This window comes from Schistocerca serialis, chromosome 7 (genome assembly GCF_023864345.2).
Source record: "Schistocerca serialis cubense isolate TAMUIC-IGC-003099 chromosome 7, iqSchSeri2.2, whole genome shotgun sequence".
In the NCBI taxonomy this organism is placed as follows: Eukaryota; Metazoa; Arthropoda; class Insecta; order Orthoptera; family Acrididae; genus Schistocerca; species Schistocerca serialis.
In genome coordinates this window covers 327,500,409-327,520,062 of record NC_064644.1, presented here as the reverse complement: position 1 = coordinate 327,520,062, position 19,654 = coordinate 327,500,409, and the positions used below count along the sequence as shown (strand labels likewise).

The following is a 19,654-nucleotide window of genomic DNA, read 5'->3' as shown; positions in this document are numbered from 1 at the left end:
GGTCCCGAGTTCAAGTCTCGGTCTGGCACATAGTTTTAATTTGCCGGGAAGTTTCATATCAACACACACTCCACTGCAAAGTGAAAATCTCATTTTGAAAACCAAGTACTGCACTTTTTTCCAAGTTTCCATACTCTGGGCTTCTCTAGGCTCACACTGCTCATTTACAGGTGCCACTGTATTGGTACAACCTCTTCTGTAGCAGTATGTGCTCTGTAAATCTAGCAGCAGTTAACGAAATGTATTTCAATACTCTTTCGATAGCAGTACACACCCACACAAGGCTGCTGCCCGGTAACTCTGAAGAAATTTTTATTTAAATTATACAGATTTCATGTTTTCGCAGTTTCAACATTGGCAAATAAAGATGAATGTACCAGCTTAATACAGCAATATTAATTTCATTCACGTGTGTTGAATTTTCATCTTTGTATCTGTCATTGCTATGACTACCTCCAAACCTATATTTATCTCGACATCAAGTTATACATACTATTAGCGAAATCCATATGCATGCATTATTAGACATCCCAAGTTATTGTGGCCCATCAGTACATATGGGTTGCTTCTCCTTAATCTTCATGCACTGTACATGTCATCTAAGTCTATCTGAGTTAATTAATATCCCATTTCCACACACATTTTCATGAGGTCACTTTGCTAGATATCCTCTTCCTAAGTGAATCAGTGGATTACATTATCAGAAAATGTAAAAATTATCACGTATGGGTAACCCCTCTAAATACACTTACAGTGCCACTTCCAAATAAAAATGTCAATCATATTCGTATTACAGCACAACCAACTTTCACACACTGCAGTAACAATAGCTAATTTCACTTTAAATGAACTGTGATCAATATCAAAGATGCTGCTTATTGCCAAGTGCATGACAAACAAACTGACTTTATGTGGTGTCACCGCCAGACACCACACTTGCTAGGTGGTAGCCTTTAAATCGGCCGCGGCCCATTAGTATACGTCGGACCCGCGTGTCGCCACTATCAGTGATTGCACACCGAGTGCCGCCACACGGCACATCTAGCACTCGCCCCAGTTGTACAACCGACTTTGCTAGCGATGGTTCACTGTCTACATACGCTCTCATTTGCCGAGACGACAGTTTGGCATAGCCTTCACCTACGTCATTTGCTACGATTTAGCAAGGCGCCATATTCAGTTACTAGGAATGTATTCTGAACAGATAATATTGTGAATCATGTACCGTCAAGAGCGACGTTCATCATTAATGGATTAAAGTTAAGTATCAAACTAATAACGTCCACTTTCTGAATTCTAATTCCTTGTCATGTTCCAGACCTCACGTCAGTATAGTTCTTCCCTCCTCACGCCAGCCTGTGTGAGCTAAAACGCGTGCACTTCAGCCTCCACTAGTAACACGGTGTTGGCTCTTATGCCAACACAACACTTTACTTGTCTATATATTCTTCACAATTAGAAAAAATCTTGTTACCTCTTAACAGCCTGAATATTTCAGACAACATCAAACTTTTTTTTCTTTAAAAGCAAGTCAAATCATAGAAACTTTACACTTATCTTGAAAATTTCATTTAATTCTCCTCAAACAACATAAACCACATAATGTAAGTAATGACTACAATGACTGCTCATGCCATTTATTACACTATATTACAACTGTCTTGACTGACAGCTTTTTTTTTTAATTCATCACAGTTGGGAGTGGGCACATGGGCACATGAGGTATCTTCTCCTTCCTCATGTCATCGACTGGATGGTGAAGTTGACCAGATACTCTTACCACTGACTGGGTGAATGAAGACTGCTATAGTCGTAGATTCCTTCCTGTGTCACTCATGTAACACAGGAAAAAAACATCGTTTATAGATGCGAGATAAAGAAACATCATACTTGGCACAAACATGAAAATATTTAACTGTTACACTTACCTGTTACAGTCCTCATATCCTTTGTGCTGTCCAAGAAAGTTACAGAAGAAACTTGTTGTCCCATTACACACATTAGTGCATGATAGCCAGCCACTACTGACACTGACCCAGCGACATCATCAATTAGGATTGCAATGGGCTTGGGACAGCGCAGGCTGGACATGGGTCAACGGAAATGAATTGGCAGTTGGATTTGGATGAATCATGTTTCTTGCCATACCTAGCTGATGGCTGTGTCCCAATATACCCCTTCAGGTGAATGGCTGCTGGTAGTAATTGAAAGCACCACGATTGCTGTGGATTACATGAACATTATTGTGGACCATCTGTCTCCCTTCATGCTAAATATCTTCCCCAACGGCAGTGTCCTAGAATCATACTACAGTTGTCTGAGGAGCATGATAGTGTACCCATGTTGTTGTTGTCCTCACCATCAAATTCACCTGACCAGACACTGATGGAACACATGTGGGATGGTGCCAGGAGCCAGCTCCTCTCCAAGCCACATGCCTCCAGAAAACTACCAAGAACAAAGCAAGAAGCAGACTTTCATTTACAGGAATTCTGAATGTATACAAGGAATGACAGCATGAGTGGTGAAATGGATTTTTTTTTTTTTTAATCCATAGGAGAGCGTCACGGAAATAGAGAAAAAACTGAACAACCAGATGCTTTAATTCAGACCCAAGCACATCACAAAAGCCTACTTACAAAATTTCAAGAAATATTATTAAGTAAGGAATCTAGCAATATACTACAGCCCCATTTTCCTACTAAACAGAATGCTTGCTAATTGAACAAAAAGAGGTTGATGCGGTAGTAAGGCACAGATAAAAGGTTGGTTTCTGGAACAAGCATGCGAGAGGGGGTCACGGTTACTTACTTTCTCTTTCCCTGAACGGCCAATTCCAAATACAATTTGCTGTCATTCTTATTTTTAATACACTGCAGTTGCCTGGGATTTAATAACAAGAACTTGCTTACACTAATGCTTAGTACATTGCTTTAGCATAATTTACACAAATAATAATAAACACGACATAAAATCAAAGTGTTCACTCAAAATTATCAGTATTTTCACTCCATACTACATCTGTTAACATAGATCGGCAAACTGCAGCTACGCGAGCATTAAATGAGAGGAATGCTGCTCCTACAGCCATTTCTGACTACAGTCAAGAAAGTCAGAGAGAGAGAGAGAGAGAGAGAGAGAGAGAGAGAGAGAGAGAGACAGAGAGACAGAGAGTGTGTTTAGTGGGTACGCCCTTTTTTCTTGTCTTACTCAACCTCCTGCAGTTACCAGTTTTACCTGTGGACTCAAGAACCATGTCGGATTTGTTGTTGGCAGCAGGCATGGCCAGACCAGGAATGTTCTCTGCAGCCGGTTAAGCTGTGAGTGCATCCATGTGAGCTGGCCCACAAGTGAGCAAATGGAAAGAGTCCTAACTTGGGAATTTAGATATATAAAAATTTAAACAGTTTTAGTACAATACTTTTGGGGAGTGGTGGGCAGGGAAGGAGGGCGGGGGGGGGGGGGGGATGATGGAATGGAAAGGGGGCAGGGAGGGTTGGGAAGTCATGATACCAATTATGACCCTCTCTCACCTGCCTTGGGTCTGTACCCAGTGATGGGTGGGTCATTTGTGAAACAATGTGAGGAGAAAAGGAAGTGATTATTTTGCATCTCCAACCAAGTGCAAGGAAAGATGGAAGAAATTAATGTACCTGCTGGTAAAAGTGTTTCTGTAAAAGATTTTTAATATTTTGCATCTGATGAGTAACCCCTTCTCCAATGCCCATGGAAAAAACTTACATGCCCAAGTTCCAAGCTGTAGGAGGCCAAGGCTTCACTTAAGTGAGCAGGTTTGAATGGATGTAGGTTGCAGCAGTTACACAGAGATGAACAGGGTTGCACAGAATGCACTACAGTGGAGAGTTCTTTTGCATAACAAAACAGTCTCAAACACATCTTTATGCAGCTGGGACTGTTTCTCTGTATATAAAAAAAATAATAGAACTGCTGACTTCCAATAGAAACAACATAAATGTTTCAAAAAAATTTAAAATACAGTGAAGAGCTCCATCAAACCAATCTTAGAACTGTAGACCACAACAACAGCACGTATGATCAAATGTTATTATGTAGAACACACATGAAGTAAGTAGCATAAAAAAGTCAAATGTATTCAAAAGTATTCTGAACAGCTTGGCTCATTGCTGAGAGGAACAGAATAACAAGCCACTCTGAGAAACATCTAATTAGAATCTATATCAGTTTTTGCACATTCAATTCATTGTTTTCTAAACTCAAGAGTAGGTCACCAAACAAGGTAATTTTTGTCTGTTTTCCTGAATACAAGTCACAGTCAGTCAAGGTATGATACACTGTAAGTAGCGTGCCACAAATATTGCGAATTGGAGCACCCTATCTCTGTAGGCAATAGCCTTATATCACTTGGCAATGTTGTTAGTCTTAGCATTGTCAGTCCTACTTCTTTTCATCCTTGTGGCTGAAATGACGATTGCTAGGGCTGTATACTGGGTTAATCTGGTGTAGCTTACTGGTTGTTTTGTACTGCCTGGGGGCAAGCTGTGTAAATAGCATTAAAAATACAGTTATCATTCAAAAGTTCAGAAAATTCTTGTCTAAAAACAATCATGAGTATCAGATTTCCAGTACTCTGTTAGATTAAAATACAGCCTAAGACTTTGCAATAGCCATGGGGATTAACTACATCAGTCCAATGTTTGCAAGGTGCTCCTTTGCCCAGTTCTATAACAATCTTACTGCTGCCACATGATATAAGAAAATGCATCCAGATAATACTCACACAATTGAATTAAATAACGTTGACTAATGAGCTGACTTGAATCAATAAGCAGGTTGTACCATAAGTAGCTTTGGAGAGTGATGGCTCCACCACATTGCCACATATGCTATGTGTGGGACTTGTTCAAAAGGCATCTGTAGCTAGCCAGTAACCCACTCTAACATTCATAGGTAAGATCTTCCTGTTCATCGTCCATACACAGGCACAGTCCAGCCACAGATGTACAAACACTTTAGGGAGAGGTGCTGGGGATGAGCTTCCCGTACCTCAAGCCCTATGAGGCAATACAAAAGCCTTTAAAGTTCTAGATTTAAGAACTTTTACGTGAGGCAGAGAGCCTCTCATCAAATATGAGGCCAAGTGTCGTATAATGACGACTTAATGAATTTAATGTTGTTATGCTTAAGGCTGTTGGGAGACATCAAGAGCACTCAAAGACAGGAAATCAGAGACACAATGCAGAGAGTAAGCAAAAGTGGCAGTGTTTAGATTACCAGAGATGAATCATAACACTAGACCACTGCAAATTGCAGATGCCCTGAGCATCTGTCCCAAAGGGAGAAGTTTCACTTCAGAGAATTAACTGGTAACTCCATGCACCGTTGTAAGGCATCACTGTAAAAGAATGCCATGAAAAGGCATGTCTTAGCAGAGGCAGCACGCTTGATACTTGCTCCTGAGAACTGCAATATCAGTGAGTTTACATGGGTTAGAGTGCTTCTACAACAGTCCCCACCCACAGGAGGACAGAGGGCGGGGCCAAGTTACTTTAAAAACTGTTGTTGATGGCCATAACAGAAGTGGCAGTGATGTTTAGCTTTCAGTTGAATGCTGCTGATACCAAACTTGGAGTCTGTTAATAGAAATCCAGAAGTTCCCTATCTACCGAATAGCAGTAGAGCAATAATCTAAATGTGGTTGGCCAGAGGCATCCTGGAAGAGTAGAGTGACTCACCAGATTGGCTGAAGCTTGTTATGTGCTGGTGGATTGACTATAGGAAGGGAGGAAAGGTGCACCACCATGATCCTTTAAAACCCATGTTTTGTATTCGGGGGAGTTCTCGGTCAGATCGATGGGGTGCCAACACCGTGTCACATGTGGTCAGCCTCAGTAAGCACCGACAAATCTGTTTTTCTCACTTGGAGTGCTGCTCTCAGGTTTGAACTAAACATGCTACTAGTGTTCGCTATTTCTGTTAGGACCCATCCCCATGGCTTCAGACACCGACTTCTGTTGTGCAACCAATTGTCTCAATTGCTTTTTCTGATGTTTAGAATTAGCCTTCAGTTTATTAGTTAGTCTGATCGCAAATAAATAGTGTTAATCAGACCTATGAGTTCAATGAGTCTCCTGCACCAAGCATACTGTTGAATCAAAGAATCCACATCTCTCATAGGTGCTCTGTGATAGTGTTTTACACTGATCCAAGTCATCAACCTACCTTCACTGGGAATTTGTCTTTTTGCATTTGCTCCTCACCCACTCAGAAAATGTAAACTGACCTCAAATGCCCTGAAAAATTCTCAGTGAAGGTAGGCTGATGACTTGGATCAGCTTCAAATACTGTCACAGGGCACCTACGAGAGATGCGGATTATGGGACTCGACAGAATGCTTGCTGCGGGAGACTCGTGGAATTCATGGGCCTGATTAACATTATTTATTTGCGATCAGACTAGCTAATACACTAAAGGCTAATTCTTAACATCAGAAAAATTAATGGAGGCAACTGGTTGCTCAACAGAACAACAGAAGCCAGTGTTTGAAGCCATGTGGGCAGGTGCTAACAGAAGTAGCAAACTCTAGCATCACATGAAGTATGAGGGTAATCCCAAAAGTAAGGTCTCCTATTTCTTTATAAGTACATATACCTGTTTATTTCTACAATGGTTTACGTCAGTTTACAGCTTGAACATTTAGCTATTTTTCAACATAATCACCATTTCTGTCAATGCATTTCTGTAGACGCTGTGGCAGTTTTTGTATGCCCATGTCATACCAGATCATCGCCACACTGTTCAGAAAGCTATGAACCTCTTCTTTCATCTTGTCATCGGAGCTGAATAGCTTTCCGGCCAAATGTTCTTTTAACTTATGGAACAGATGATAGTCACTGAGCGCCAAGTCAGGACTATAGGGTGGGTGGGTGATTATGTTCCACTGAAACTGTTGCAGGAGAGGAATGGTTTGCCGAGCAATGTGTGGGCGAGCGTTGTCACGGAGAATGTATAGGTCCTTGCTCAACATTTATCTTCTACAGTTCTGAATTGCCTGTTTGAGTTTTTTCAGAGTCTCACAGTACCTGTCAGCATTAATTGTGGTCCAGTGGGCATAAAGCCGACCAACAATACCCCTTTCCGATCCCAAAAAACAGTTGTCATGACTTTACCGGCAGTCCATGTTTGTTTGAATTTCCGCGGCTTTGGCGAAGAAGGATGCCGTCACTGGCGTGATTGTTGCTTGATCTCAGGTGTAAAGTGGTATGCCCAGGTTTCGTCACCCATGACCATTGAGTCTAGAAAGTTGTCCTGTTCGGCTGCAAGGTGGTGAAGAAATGCGCGGGAAGCATCAACTCGTTGCTGCATGTGGTCCTCAGTCAGCATGCGTGGCACCCATCTTGCGCACACCTTCCGGTAGTTCAATGTTTCCGTTAAAATTCTGTGAGTGGTGCTTTGGGAAACCTCGGGAACCAACATGCAGAGATCATCCAGGATGACCCGCCGATCTTACGCATGGTTTCCTCAACCTTCAACGCTGTCTCCTTAGAAATTGACGGTCTCCCACTCCTTTGTTCATCGTGAATTTCGGTCCGACCAGCTGCAAACTCTCTACACCATTTACAAACACTTTCGACATCCATGCACGACTCACCATACACTTCTGTCAATTGGCAATGGATTTCAATCGGTGCAGTGCCCTTTGTGTTCAAAAGCTGAATAACTGTGCGCAATTCGCACTTGGCGATAACATCTAAAGGGAGCTCCATTCTCAACGGCTGCTAAGCCAAGACTGAGTGCCTCAGCGCAGCGTACACATGTTTACACACAGCGCATGAAGCACTATTCATAACAGGATGACCAACTGCCACACAAACTGAGTTCTGTACTTATAAAACAACAGGAGACCTTACTTTTGGGATTATCTTCATACAAACTTGAGAGCAGCACTCCAAGTGACGAAAACAGGCATGTCAGAGCTTACTGAGACTGGCCACAAGCAACACAGAGTCAGTGCCCCAGTGGTCTGACTGAGAACTCCCCCCAATACAAAAGCATGGTTTTTCATGGATCATGGTGATGCACCATTTCTCCCTTCCTATTGTCGACCCACCAATCCACCGGCACTTAACATGCTTTGGCCAATCTGGTAAGTTGCTCTGCACCTCCAGCACGCCCCTAGCCAACCACATTTAGATTCCTGCCCTACTCCTACTCGATAGGTAGGGATACTTCTGGATTTTATATTAACAAACTCCAAGTTTGGTATCACCAACATTCAACTGAAAGCTAAACATCTAATATGTCCAGCAAGAACAGTTTTTAATGTCACTTAGCCCCGCCCTCCATCCTTCTGTGGGTGGAGACTGCTGTACTGGCGCTCTAACCTGTGTAAACCGACCGATGTTGCAGCTCTCAGGAGCAAGTATCAAGCTTTGTGCCTCCGCTAAGATCCACCTTTGCGTGGCAATCTTTTACAGTGATGACTTACAACAGTGTCTAGGTGGTGGATGGAGTTACCAGTTAATTCTCTAAGCAGAACTTCTCCCCTGGGGCAGCTGCCCAGAGCATCTGCAATTTGCAGGGCTCTATGAAAATTATGAATTTTTCTTTGGTTTTACATACTTGAAATACTTACACAAAAAGAGTATACTGAGAGAAGATAACATTTTTATACAAATAACGATCTGTGTAAGGTCTGTTCAAAAAATTGCAGGACATTCATACTTTCACACCTATGGTGTGTTGGAGCAAAACGCAGTTGACATTCCCACACATGCCTGTGTCTAATGTGCAACTTCCAGAAGTTTCATAGTTGTATGTCTGTTAGTTATTGTCCAGTGCTGTATTCAGTAGAACATTGTGTTCCACAGTTTCCAAATTTCGAGATGGCACAGTTTGAAGAGCAACACCTCTGAATTAAATTTTGCGTGAAACTCAAGAAAACCAATTGAAAGGATAAAGATTAGAAAGGATAAAGATTAGAAAGGATAAACAAGATAAAAGAAAATTTGCTGACTGTGCTTTGCAAGATCCAGCTACAGGCATACCAAGACAGCTTCCAGAAGTGGAAAGGGGGTGACGGGCAGACAGTGTATCAGTTGTGGAGAAGAGTATTTTGAAGGAGACCATGCACAATAAGTAAAAGAAAAGCATAGAAAAAATGTGTGGACAAAGTTCCAGAATTTTTTGAACAGCCTTTGTATTATCATGGCATATTGTTCAGCAGTGACCCATATGCTGGCCACTGCCGTACCACATTGTACGTTTCATACAGGAACAAATCTATATAAAATAAGTTATTTACACATACTGAAACTTCTTCTAAAATACATTTTTTTTAAAGTCAGTGATATCTGACTTCCTGAAAAACTGCTTCTATTAAATATCACAGTACACTATTTGTGTATGTCTATAAATAATATGTATTTGCACAGTTGATGTTATCTATCCATTATAACAAAACACTGACTCCAAAATGAGGTTTTCACTCTACAGCAGAGTGTGCGCTGATATGAAACTTCCTGGAAGATTAAAACTGTGTGCCAGACCGAGATAAGAACTCAGGACCTTTGCCTTTCGTAGGCAAGTGCTCTACCTCTTGCCTGTGAAAGGCAGAGGTCCCGAGTTCAAGTCTCGGTGTGGCACACAGTTTTAATCTGCCAGGAAGTTTCAAAACACTGAGTGATACACTGTGCAAGTTGTTCAGTCAACATGTAGATAAAGATGAATGTGGGGTCCATCATCTTTGATACAACATATGCACTAATATTTAGATGGATAACTGAGTGCAAACAGAATTTCAAACAGTGGTCACCTTCATAGCAACAGTTTTTTCTGACCTCAAATATCATCGCTCTGTTGGGGGTTGTATCAACAAACATAGTAGAAATATTAACTGAACACAAAGTACAAGATTGCAGTGGAGTGAGCTCACCATACACACATATATACAAAATTTCCTTTAGTACATCACGGCCAACCCCAGGAAAATCTTGGGGAAAAAAATCATATAAAACCAAGATAAAAACAATAAATGTATTATTTACATCACTCTGATGAAGAATATTACAAAAAGAGAGCTCTTCATACAATAATAGCATAATAAAAGATTTCCACTTTTTGCTTAGCTGCGAAGTATAAAGTTATTACACACAGGTTACAGTTCTTTCTCTTGTTAAATAAATATAACAAAAAATAGTGTTAAACAAAATATGCAGCAAGTTGTGCCATTTTGTCTCTTGGGGCTCGTGGTCGGCCCCGACTTTTTCCTTTACCCCCTCTTCCCCGAGGAGCCCGACTGCCGGCAGGCCTGGAAACAGCACGGTGCTTCTCCACAAGTGCTGTGAAATGTGGCGAGCAGAAAACGCAACCTGTCATTTCCGTTGCCTCACCTGGAAGCCGTGTCTTCTCCTACAACAAAAGGCAGATAACTGTATCACTTGCTGCACAGCTGTACAGAAGCTACATATGTTTTTCACATGTGGTACAAAATAAGTTCCACACAACAAATTTTCTTTATGAATCATCAATGATAACCTTTACATACTTCATCTTTTTTTCTCTACATTTTGTAAATGAAATAATCGCACAAATTGACTCATCTAGGAAATGCAAACAGCATATAATATTGACTTATGTACATAACAAAAAAAAAAAAAATTAATGAAGTAGTAGCTATATAATGAAATAGTAATTATATAATGAAATAGTAATTATATATTGTCAAAATAAAAACAAAAGCACCATTAATTAAAGCATGCAACATTCCACAATAGAAAATGTCTCAAAAGGCCCATAACAAATGCTTCATGCACAAACAGTATTAGCTCCAAAAAATTAATGGTTACTACACTACCAAGGAACAAAACAATGAAGCCATGACTTACCTTCATTCATTAAATTAACATATTGGTGCAAATGTACCCTTAATAAATTAAACTGTGGTGCTGAGAACCACAGGGGCCTAAAGTATACTACTGTTGATCTTGAGACTGCATCATGTATGCATCTCCTGACATCTGCTAATCTAATGGTGAGCAAGGTTTATCTGTGCTGTAGTCCCACGTGATATATATGAACATCACAAAAAACTGTCTCACCAATTTCACTGATATTTACTTCCGTATGGGTCTGGCAATGGTGTGCTTTAGGCCATTATGGTTCTCAGTGCCTCAGCTGTTCCTTCTTCTCTAATGCTCTAGTTGGCATCAACATGAAGTTCCTGAGAGTTGTTGTTCTCTAATGCTTTAGCTGGCATCAAGATAAGATTTCAGACCGTTAAATGCGACAACACTATATTACAAATGTCGCTGCCAACATCACTTTTAACCAGCAAGTCCTACACATCCTGCCTTACATCTATCTACTATTGATCATGTACTACATTTCTCATAATTTTTTTTTATTGGGAACAGGCAACAATTTCATCTCTACAATAATGTATAGTGTAGGTTAACCTACCGGTTTGTACTCAACACTTATCAGCTGTGCTCCACACTCACATACTGCATCCTCAACTAATACTTTATGTGCATCCTCAAATAAATGTATGATGACATCACATCTGTAATGAATAAACATCATTATTAGTTTACCTATAATGTTAGAAAAGGAGTGTTCACTATTGACAACTTTATATTACTACTCACTTGTTGCAACCAAGTTTCCATTTTGGTCCAGATGATGGATCTAATACTAAAATACCTCCCTCACATTCAACACAACTTGACATGCCAGTACTATTCAGACTGTGAGGGCAAGTTGGGTGTGTACAAGCATTACAACCACTTCCTTTCTTCATTTGTCTATAACATACAGAAATTCTCATTACAATTTTTATGATTGGTGTTTCTGAATTTTAATATTTTCTTGTAAAGTTTCACTACATCAAATCAAAAATTTTGCATTTAGTAATGTAAGTCAAGAGGATACAGAAAAAGTGGATTCAGGGCAAGAGAGAGGAAAGTGTGAGTGGGTAGGGGGGAATGACACAGAAGCATCAAGGAAAAATAAAATAACAAATCAACAGAAGATAAAGCCAACTATTATCTGAAAGCATTTTGTTGTTCTCATTCATGTCTTTCTGTAGCACAAAACTTCCCTGTACAAAGTGTTTAACGTAAGAGACATGTTTAGTTACAAATATTCATATTTTTAACTTTGCAATAGGTCTTATAAATGATAAGAACTAAAGAAAATTCAACAAAATGTATAATATGCTCAGTTAGAGACAAACTGAGAAAGGGAGGTGCCAAGACCAGTATAACAAACAATAAGCTGGACCTGGTGTCTGATCGACCTATTGCTACATTCTAACTTTCCCCAACCTAACACTCTTTCCTCCCTGAAGAAGAAATAGTTGAAAACTAGGACAGCATCTTCTACTTTTATATTTGTCTACCAGCAGTATTTACAATTTTGTCCTCTGAAGATAAGAACCAGATTTTTCTTTTTCTTTTTTTCCCCCTCTTTGCAAGTATTTGCAACACACAAACACAACATGACCTATGGCACTCCAGGTTACTCATATCATTACTAACAACACCCTCCTCCAACCTCAGATGAGGAAAGTGTTTTTATGAGATGCAGTTCCAATCTTACAAAGTTTGTTGCCGAGATGTGTTATGAATCTGTTATAAAACTGTTTCAGTAAGAAGATGCTTGGCTTGTCAAACAAGAAGTAAAAAATACTATACACCCCCTCTATGAAGACTCTTAGTGAAATGGTTGATGGTAGTGGCTGAATTTAAAGAAGCTGATACAGTTTGTGTTGACTGATTTCTTTTCATTACCAGCTGTGACAAGCAGACAACTGACAACACTGGCTTAGTTCATATTTGTCTATGAAATCATAAGAGGTGTTCACGAGTTAAAGATCACTGTCAAGTTATGAGTAATAGGATTTGAAATCTAGTTATTCATAGGCATATTATGCAGACTAAACACAGTACCATCTGCTGACATGTTAGCAACTGGTAATTGGTCAAATGACCAATGTTACTTGATTTCTGTTAAGTCAGGTACTTCCATCCGCCGCCATACAGAAAGACTCCACAGAGAGAGTGTACAAGGTGTGTTCAAAAAGTAAGGTGACTTTATATTTTTATGAAAAAAATATTTATTTATTCATCAATATTCATGTTGTCTCATTCAAAGTAATCCCCTCAGATACAATATATTTGTGCCAACGCTTCTTCCAACCTTCAAAGCACTTCTTACAAGCACTTTGTGGTACAACCTTCAGTACTTCCAACGATGCAGTTTTGATTTCTTCAATCGTTCAAAATCTTCATCCTTTCATAGGTCTTTTCAGTTTTGGGGAACAAGAAAAAGTTGCAGGGGGCCAAATTCGGTAAATATGATGGCTGAGGCATGACTGTCATGTTGTTTTTGGCCAAAAAATCTCTCATATACAATAATGAATGAGCAAGTGCATTGTCATGATGCAAAAGCCATGAATTTTTTTCCACAATTCCGGACTTTTTTTTGCATATTGCTTCTTGCAAACAGTGCATAATGTCAAGGTAATACTCCTTATTGACTGTACGACCTTGAAGCAAAAGTACATGATGCACTATGCCACAGTTATTGAAAAAAAAAAAAAAGTGAGCAAAACTTGGACATTTGATCGAAGTTGGCATGCTTTTTTTGGTCTTGGTTCTCTGGGATGCATCCAAAATGTCGTAACCGTAAACCCCATGTTTCATCACAACTTATGACCCTTTTGAGCAAATCAGGATCATCGCTGACATCATTCAAGAACTCCTGAGTGATGCTCATGCGTCAGTTCTTCTGATCAAAACTGAGAAATTTTGGAACAAACTTCGCGGACACACGTCTCATGCCCAAAACGACTGGAAAAATTGAATGACGTGAGCCGACCGATATGCCAACATCCTCAGCAACTTCTCTTATGGTAATTTGATGGTTTTTCAAAACAATTTTCTTCACAGCTTTGATGTTATCATCTGCTGTTGATGTGCTGGGGTGTCCAGAGAGGGATTCGTCATTGGCATCTTCCCGGCCATCTGAGCTTGTACACTTGTAAACATTTTTTTTTTTTCTTTTAGAGCAGACTCACCGTACGCCACTATCAACATTTCAAGTGTTTTAGAGCACTTGATTCCATTTTTCACACAAAATTTGATGCAAATTCTTTGCTCCATTTTTTTTGTAATAATCGAAAGTCTGCCAAGCACACTAAAACACATCTAACCTTTCTATCTGTCAAAAACAAACGAAGCATACTGTACACTTGAAACTGCGTTGAACAGCCCTCGTATGGTAGCATGGCTCATCCTGGGTCTTCCATATCTTAGGAATAATAAAAGCTTGCCACAAATGAACTGAGCACTAACAATGAAGAAATGCAAATGTGGCACAGACCTTTCAGCAAAAAAAAGTATTTTGACAACTTACAGTGGAAGGAAAAGGTACTGAGATCAGGAAAAATGTCCATTTCATCAAATTCAAGTGTACATTTTACCCTCAGCAATAATTGTGATGAGTCAGCACATTATTTTTGAAATTTCTCATAGATATGTTTTTGTTATTGAAGACATGACTAAATTTTATGAGAAGTATTCAGGGACATGAAAATTTTGTTCACAAAATAAGGCAAGGGAAAACATGAAAATATGCCATAAATATAAGTTTAGTTCAATAAATAAACAGTGTCAGTTTCAGGCTGTTCGAGAATATGCAAGAGCAAGCACTTTTTTCTTTGCATCTCTGTAAACTAGTTCTGAATCAACATAATTCGACAAATATCAAACTGCTGTTGTTTTGTCTCCTGTGGATACCGCCCTTTGTTATAAACAATATTATGTGCAATAGCAATCTAGCAGGCACTGCTAAATGCTGGTTTCCATTTTCACTGGTATGTAATGTTTCATCAAAAGCATCATTATTGAACAAACCAAAACATAAGGTGATATCGTAAAATATTTCAGTATTTGTTACCTCCACGTTATATCTCTGCTGTCCGCCCCCCCCCCCCCCCCCCCCGCCTCCGGTAGCTGAGTGGTCAGCGTGACAAAATGTCAATCCTAAAGGCCCGGGTTTGATTCCTGGCTAGGTCAGAGATTTTCTCCACTCAGGGACTGGGTGTCGTGTTGTCCTAATCATCATCATTTCATCCCCATTGATGTGCAAGTTACCGAAGTGGCGTCAAATCGAAAGACTTGCACCCGGCGAACGGTCTACCCAATGGGAGGCCCTAGTCACACGACATTTATATATCTGCTTTGTTAGACCCTTGATATGAATCACAGAGTATACAGCACTTTCTTTCATAATCAGCAACTAGCATTCAAAAATTCAGAAACTACAGTGCAGTTGTTTCAAATAGATGTCCAAAGAGTGCAAGGCCATCATGTTTCCTCAAAAAATCTAACTACAACAAACCTGATCCCTACTCCAAACTCAGGCAAGAAGATGTGGATTTAAGTACTATTCAAACTTGTGAAAATACATTGAAATTTGAAGTTAAAACAGTGCCATTTTGCAACAGTGCAACAGCAGAATTTTATGGGATTGGAAAGACACTGTTTCAAGAGATGTGTTAGATGAATGCACAACAAAACAGACCCAGGCTCTCCAGTATCCTGATGAAGGGCAGTCTTCAATTAGAAATAGAAAAAATATATGACACAGTGCGTATCTGACTTTGGCAACCATGGAAATATTTTTTGAAGGCATACATTCTGCTCCACAAATTGCAAAATGAGAATTTTTGGCAGTGGGTAAAGAAATTTGTTGATGATGAGATGTGTTTAAATGATAGTTAAGAGGACAAAAATCAGATTATTAAAGTTTCAACTTTAAAGAATAGAGTAATAATTTGAAACCACTGTAAGTTCTAGTTTCTTTTTAACTTATGAGACAGACTGAATTATGTTTTTGATTTATTAATGAAGCACCAATGGCCCTGCCATGTTGGAAACACCTGCCCTCATCTGATGACCAAAGTTAAGCACTGTTGGACTCAATTACTAGATGAATGGGTAACTGTTGATGACTGTCTGGATAGGCCTGGTACCTCTGCCTCAGGGTAATGCAAGACTCTGCAGTGGCATCTCACTGAAAGACTTGCACAAATCTGTTGGTCATGTGACATTATTATTATTTACTAATGAAGACTACTGATGCATTAAAAGAACAAAAACACTCTTTAAATGTTTCTTCGCACAGTCAATTTAACATAGGATGCTCGTGTAATAATAAGTGCTCTACAAGAATGTAATAAACAATATGACATAGAAATGGTATAGAGGAAAAGTGTGAACTAATTAAAAAAAAATTATTGAAGTTACATTATACTCTGAGTTGGTGACACTAGTTCAATTTGACAAATGCTTACTTAAGGAACTTTTGAAGCTGAGCACTGAACTAAGTAACTCAAAGATTGCCTTTGTGAACAATATAAACATGATACTCTAGTTTCTGAAGGAAATGAGAATCAATTAATTTTTCTCTTCAGGTGCTAATATTATGGATTTATGACTTTCTATACCCACTTACATGGTATAATATTTTGAAGCAATGAAGGAAAAGCTTCCACAGTGATGACATGTGGAGACTATGATACGCCAACATTGAATATGCAAATTACTTTCAAATGACAACACAAATTAAATTTTTGTGGGGGCCATGCTTGTTACAAAACAGGCTAGGTATTTAATTAACATGACTATAATGTGATTCTTCAGTTTTTTCTTAGGGTATTTGTCAATCGAACAGTCCATGGGTGGGTGTACTGTCAGTTAATACTGTTGAAATGGTACTGACAAATCGACCTCCTGCGAGCGTATAACTGATTACTGACTTATATCCCCCCCCCCCCCCCCCACCCAAGACCAATTCTCTATGCAGCCCAGGTTGTGTTAGTGTGGATGTAGTTATTCCATCTGCACTGGATGCCAGAATGTTTTGTTTGCTGAATACATTCTTAATTAGACCCAGTGCTGATTCTGAAGCCTTGCTGAGATTATAGCCAGAGTCCTGGTTGATGAAACTTTCCCTTGTGCACATTTCAGTGGTGTCTCTAATGACATTGCTCTACTATTTTAAAGTTTGTGCTATAATCCTGGTACATTTGAATTCTATTGAATGAGTCTTGGCTAAACATTGCTTTGTGAGAACAGACTACGGATACCTTAGTCTCTGTACTGCTGGTGTTTTCAGCGTTGATGTTAGATGGTGTGCACTGATTGTCTGAAATGACTTGCCATATCTGCACAGAGTATGATATAAATCCACTGTTCCTTAAACACAGGTCACTTTGACACTCTCAAGTATTGCCCATGCTTTACTGGGCAAGTAGAAGACAGTTCTCACTCAATGCTTTGTCAGTATGCGCCTGACATTTCCCAGCAGTGCACAAGTTTATGCTAAAATGGCAGTGGCTGCCTCTTTCTCTGTGTTTTCATCCATCTCCACAGGTCATCCTGTAGTGGTAGGTCATAGAGCATGCCTAACCTGCAACTCTGAGGAACCATTTTTTTTTTTAAACACAGTTCTGAGGTGTTCGAGTTCCCAGGGAAGACTCTCTCCAACCAAAATGGTGCGTGCTCTATGTACTGGTGTTTTTACTGTCCCCTTCCTTTAAGCAGGGTGGTGGCAGCTGTCTGCATGCAACTGCAAGTCAGTGTAAGTTTTCTTCCGATGCACACAATGGCCTACGGTGCCATCGGCTTTTCTGTTGACTATGATGTCAAAATGTCCAGAAATGGTAGTCTTCTTTCTGTGTAAAGCCCCATAGAGAACTGAATTTATGCATAATAGTTCAGATGTGCACAGAAGTCACAGAATTTGACCCTTCCATGGGGCCAGATGATGAACATGACATCCATATAACGGAAAAAGCAAGTAGGCTTCCCTTCGGAAGTCTTCAGAGGTTCTTCCTCAAAGTGCTCCATACATAATTTGCAATCAAAGGCAAGAGTGGGCTGTGCATTATGACTCCTTCCATTTGTTTACAAAATATTCCATTAAATACAAAACATTTCAAGATCAGGGCATGCCAGAAACAGTTGGTGGTCGTCAAGTGCTCCTCTGTTTAAAGAATGCCAATTTGGTAAAACAGACAGTTCGCACCACCAAAGATCGATGCCAAGAACAAAAGATGAATGCCAAGAACACCAGAGGCACACTCAACTAATGTATCGCAATAAATTGGTGGTTGCAGAGCTCTGTTTGTCTGAGGCAACTGTACCAGGATTTTAGAACAACCTTAGAAATACTTGGACAGCATCATTAGAGAGGCCATCAGAACATACACCAGGGACAGTCTATCAACTGTAACTCTGACTATAATCTCAGTAAGGCTTTGAGAACCAGCACTGGGTCTAATTAAGAAGACACTCAGCACACACAATGGTTTGTCAATCTGTGCAAATGGAGTGGCAGTACATTGCATGGATTGCTACCACAACTGATGCACACTGCCGCACATTGCCGCTCACAGATGCCAGCGCAATCGCATCCTTGGCCATTGATACATGCGCTCCCAAGCAGGGCAGTTTGTCAGCATATCTGATGCGATGATATGTCTGATCACCAAAATAGTGTGCCCATTGGTCACTAGGAACTGGTAAAGCACCCGTGGATTGTTTGATCAATATGAATTTAGCATGTTCAAATTGTTGTACTTCATACAAATTGTATTCCAAGCTATAAAATTGCTTGAAGATGTCTTCACTGTTGCATAAATAGGAATTTTTGGTGATGAAACAATTTGACTCACTTAAAGCTTACACAAATCCAGTAGAGTTTTTGAAAATTATGCCTATGCTCATGTTTCAAGAACTTCCAGCAGTATTTAGTTGAAGAGCTATTTGCCCTGAATTGTTATTTTTTTCTTTAATATGACTGATGCACTTTCGAAAATAAAAGGCATTTTCATTTTCAACATAACAACAAAATATGTAGTAAGGTAAAAATAGAGTACAAACATCAAAAATAAGTCCTCAGGAACCAACATCATCATGGACAAAAAGCAACACCAAAGTTCCTATCCCTCAAAAACAATAAATAAATAAATAAATTAATTAATAAAGTAAAATAAAATAAATTAATTGAGATGTCAAGACGGTCTGAGGTACCTTGCCACAGTTCGCACAGTTCTCCCCCCATTAGAGGTTCAAGTCCTCCCTCGGGCAAGTTAGTTTATGATCGATTAAGTAGTGTGTAAGCCTTCGGACCGATGACCTCAGCAGTTTGGTCCCATAGGAACTTACCACAAATTTCCAAATATTATTCCAAGCACTAAACTTTGTGACAACAATGCTGCTACATAAGGTGATAGACTATATAAATTAAGGTCAACTGTCTTTTACTCTAAAGAAAAATTCACATCCTTTAAAAGCTTTTGCACTGAAGAAAGCTTTCCCCTTTTCAAATTATGCCTGGTCTTCAAACTGCACAATCGATAAAGTAAACTTCAAAATAAACACATTTGTTATTTATGACTCTGAATTTATATGTTATTCTTTAGTTCATGTAGTCTAGTACAACATTACCCTGTGGGCAATAGAAATCTCTCTTTTCAGCATCATGGAGTTAGTTAATTACTTCCTGATGGATTAAGTGTACAATGTATTAAGTCTCCTTCAGTCTCGTCATGAATGGAGGTCTTTGCTGACACATTCAATTTACGCATGACAACTGGACACTA

General features: G+C 39.5%; 1 protein-coding gene across 1 annotated transcript in view; it reads right to left on the bottom strand.

Moving 5' to 3' along the window:
• Positions 1-10,000: 10,000 nt before the first annotated feature.
• The window catches only part of LOC126412473 (DNA topoisomerase 3-beta-1), a 127,817-nt gene continuing 118,163 nt past the window's right edge, over positions 10,001-19,654 (bottom strand). Inside the window, exons 13-15 of the mRNA XM_050082085.1 lie at positions 11,628-11,783; positions 11,440-11,542; positions 10,001-10,389 (exon numbers count right to left, since the gene is read on the bottom strand). Coding sequence (XP_049938042.1) covers positions 10,180-10,389; positions 11,440-11,542; positions 11,628-11,783 — 469 coding nt within the window. The 3' untranslated portion in view covers positions 10,001-10,179. The remainder of the gene's footprint in view (positions 10,390-11,439; positions 11,543-11,627; positions 11,784-19,654) is intronic.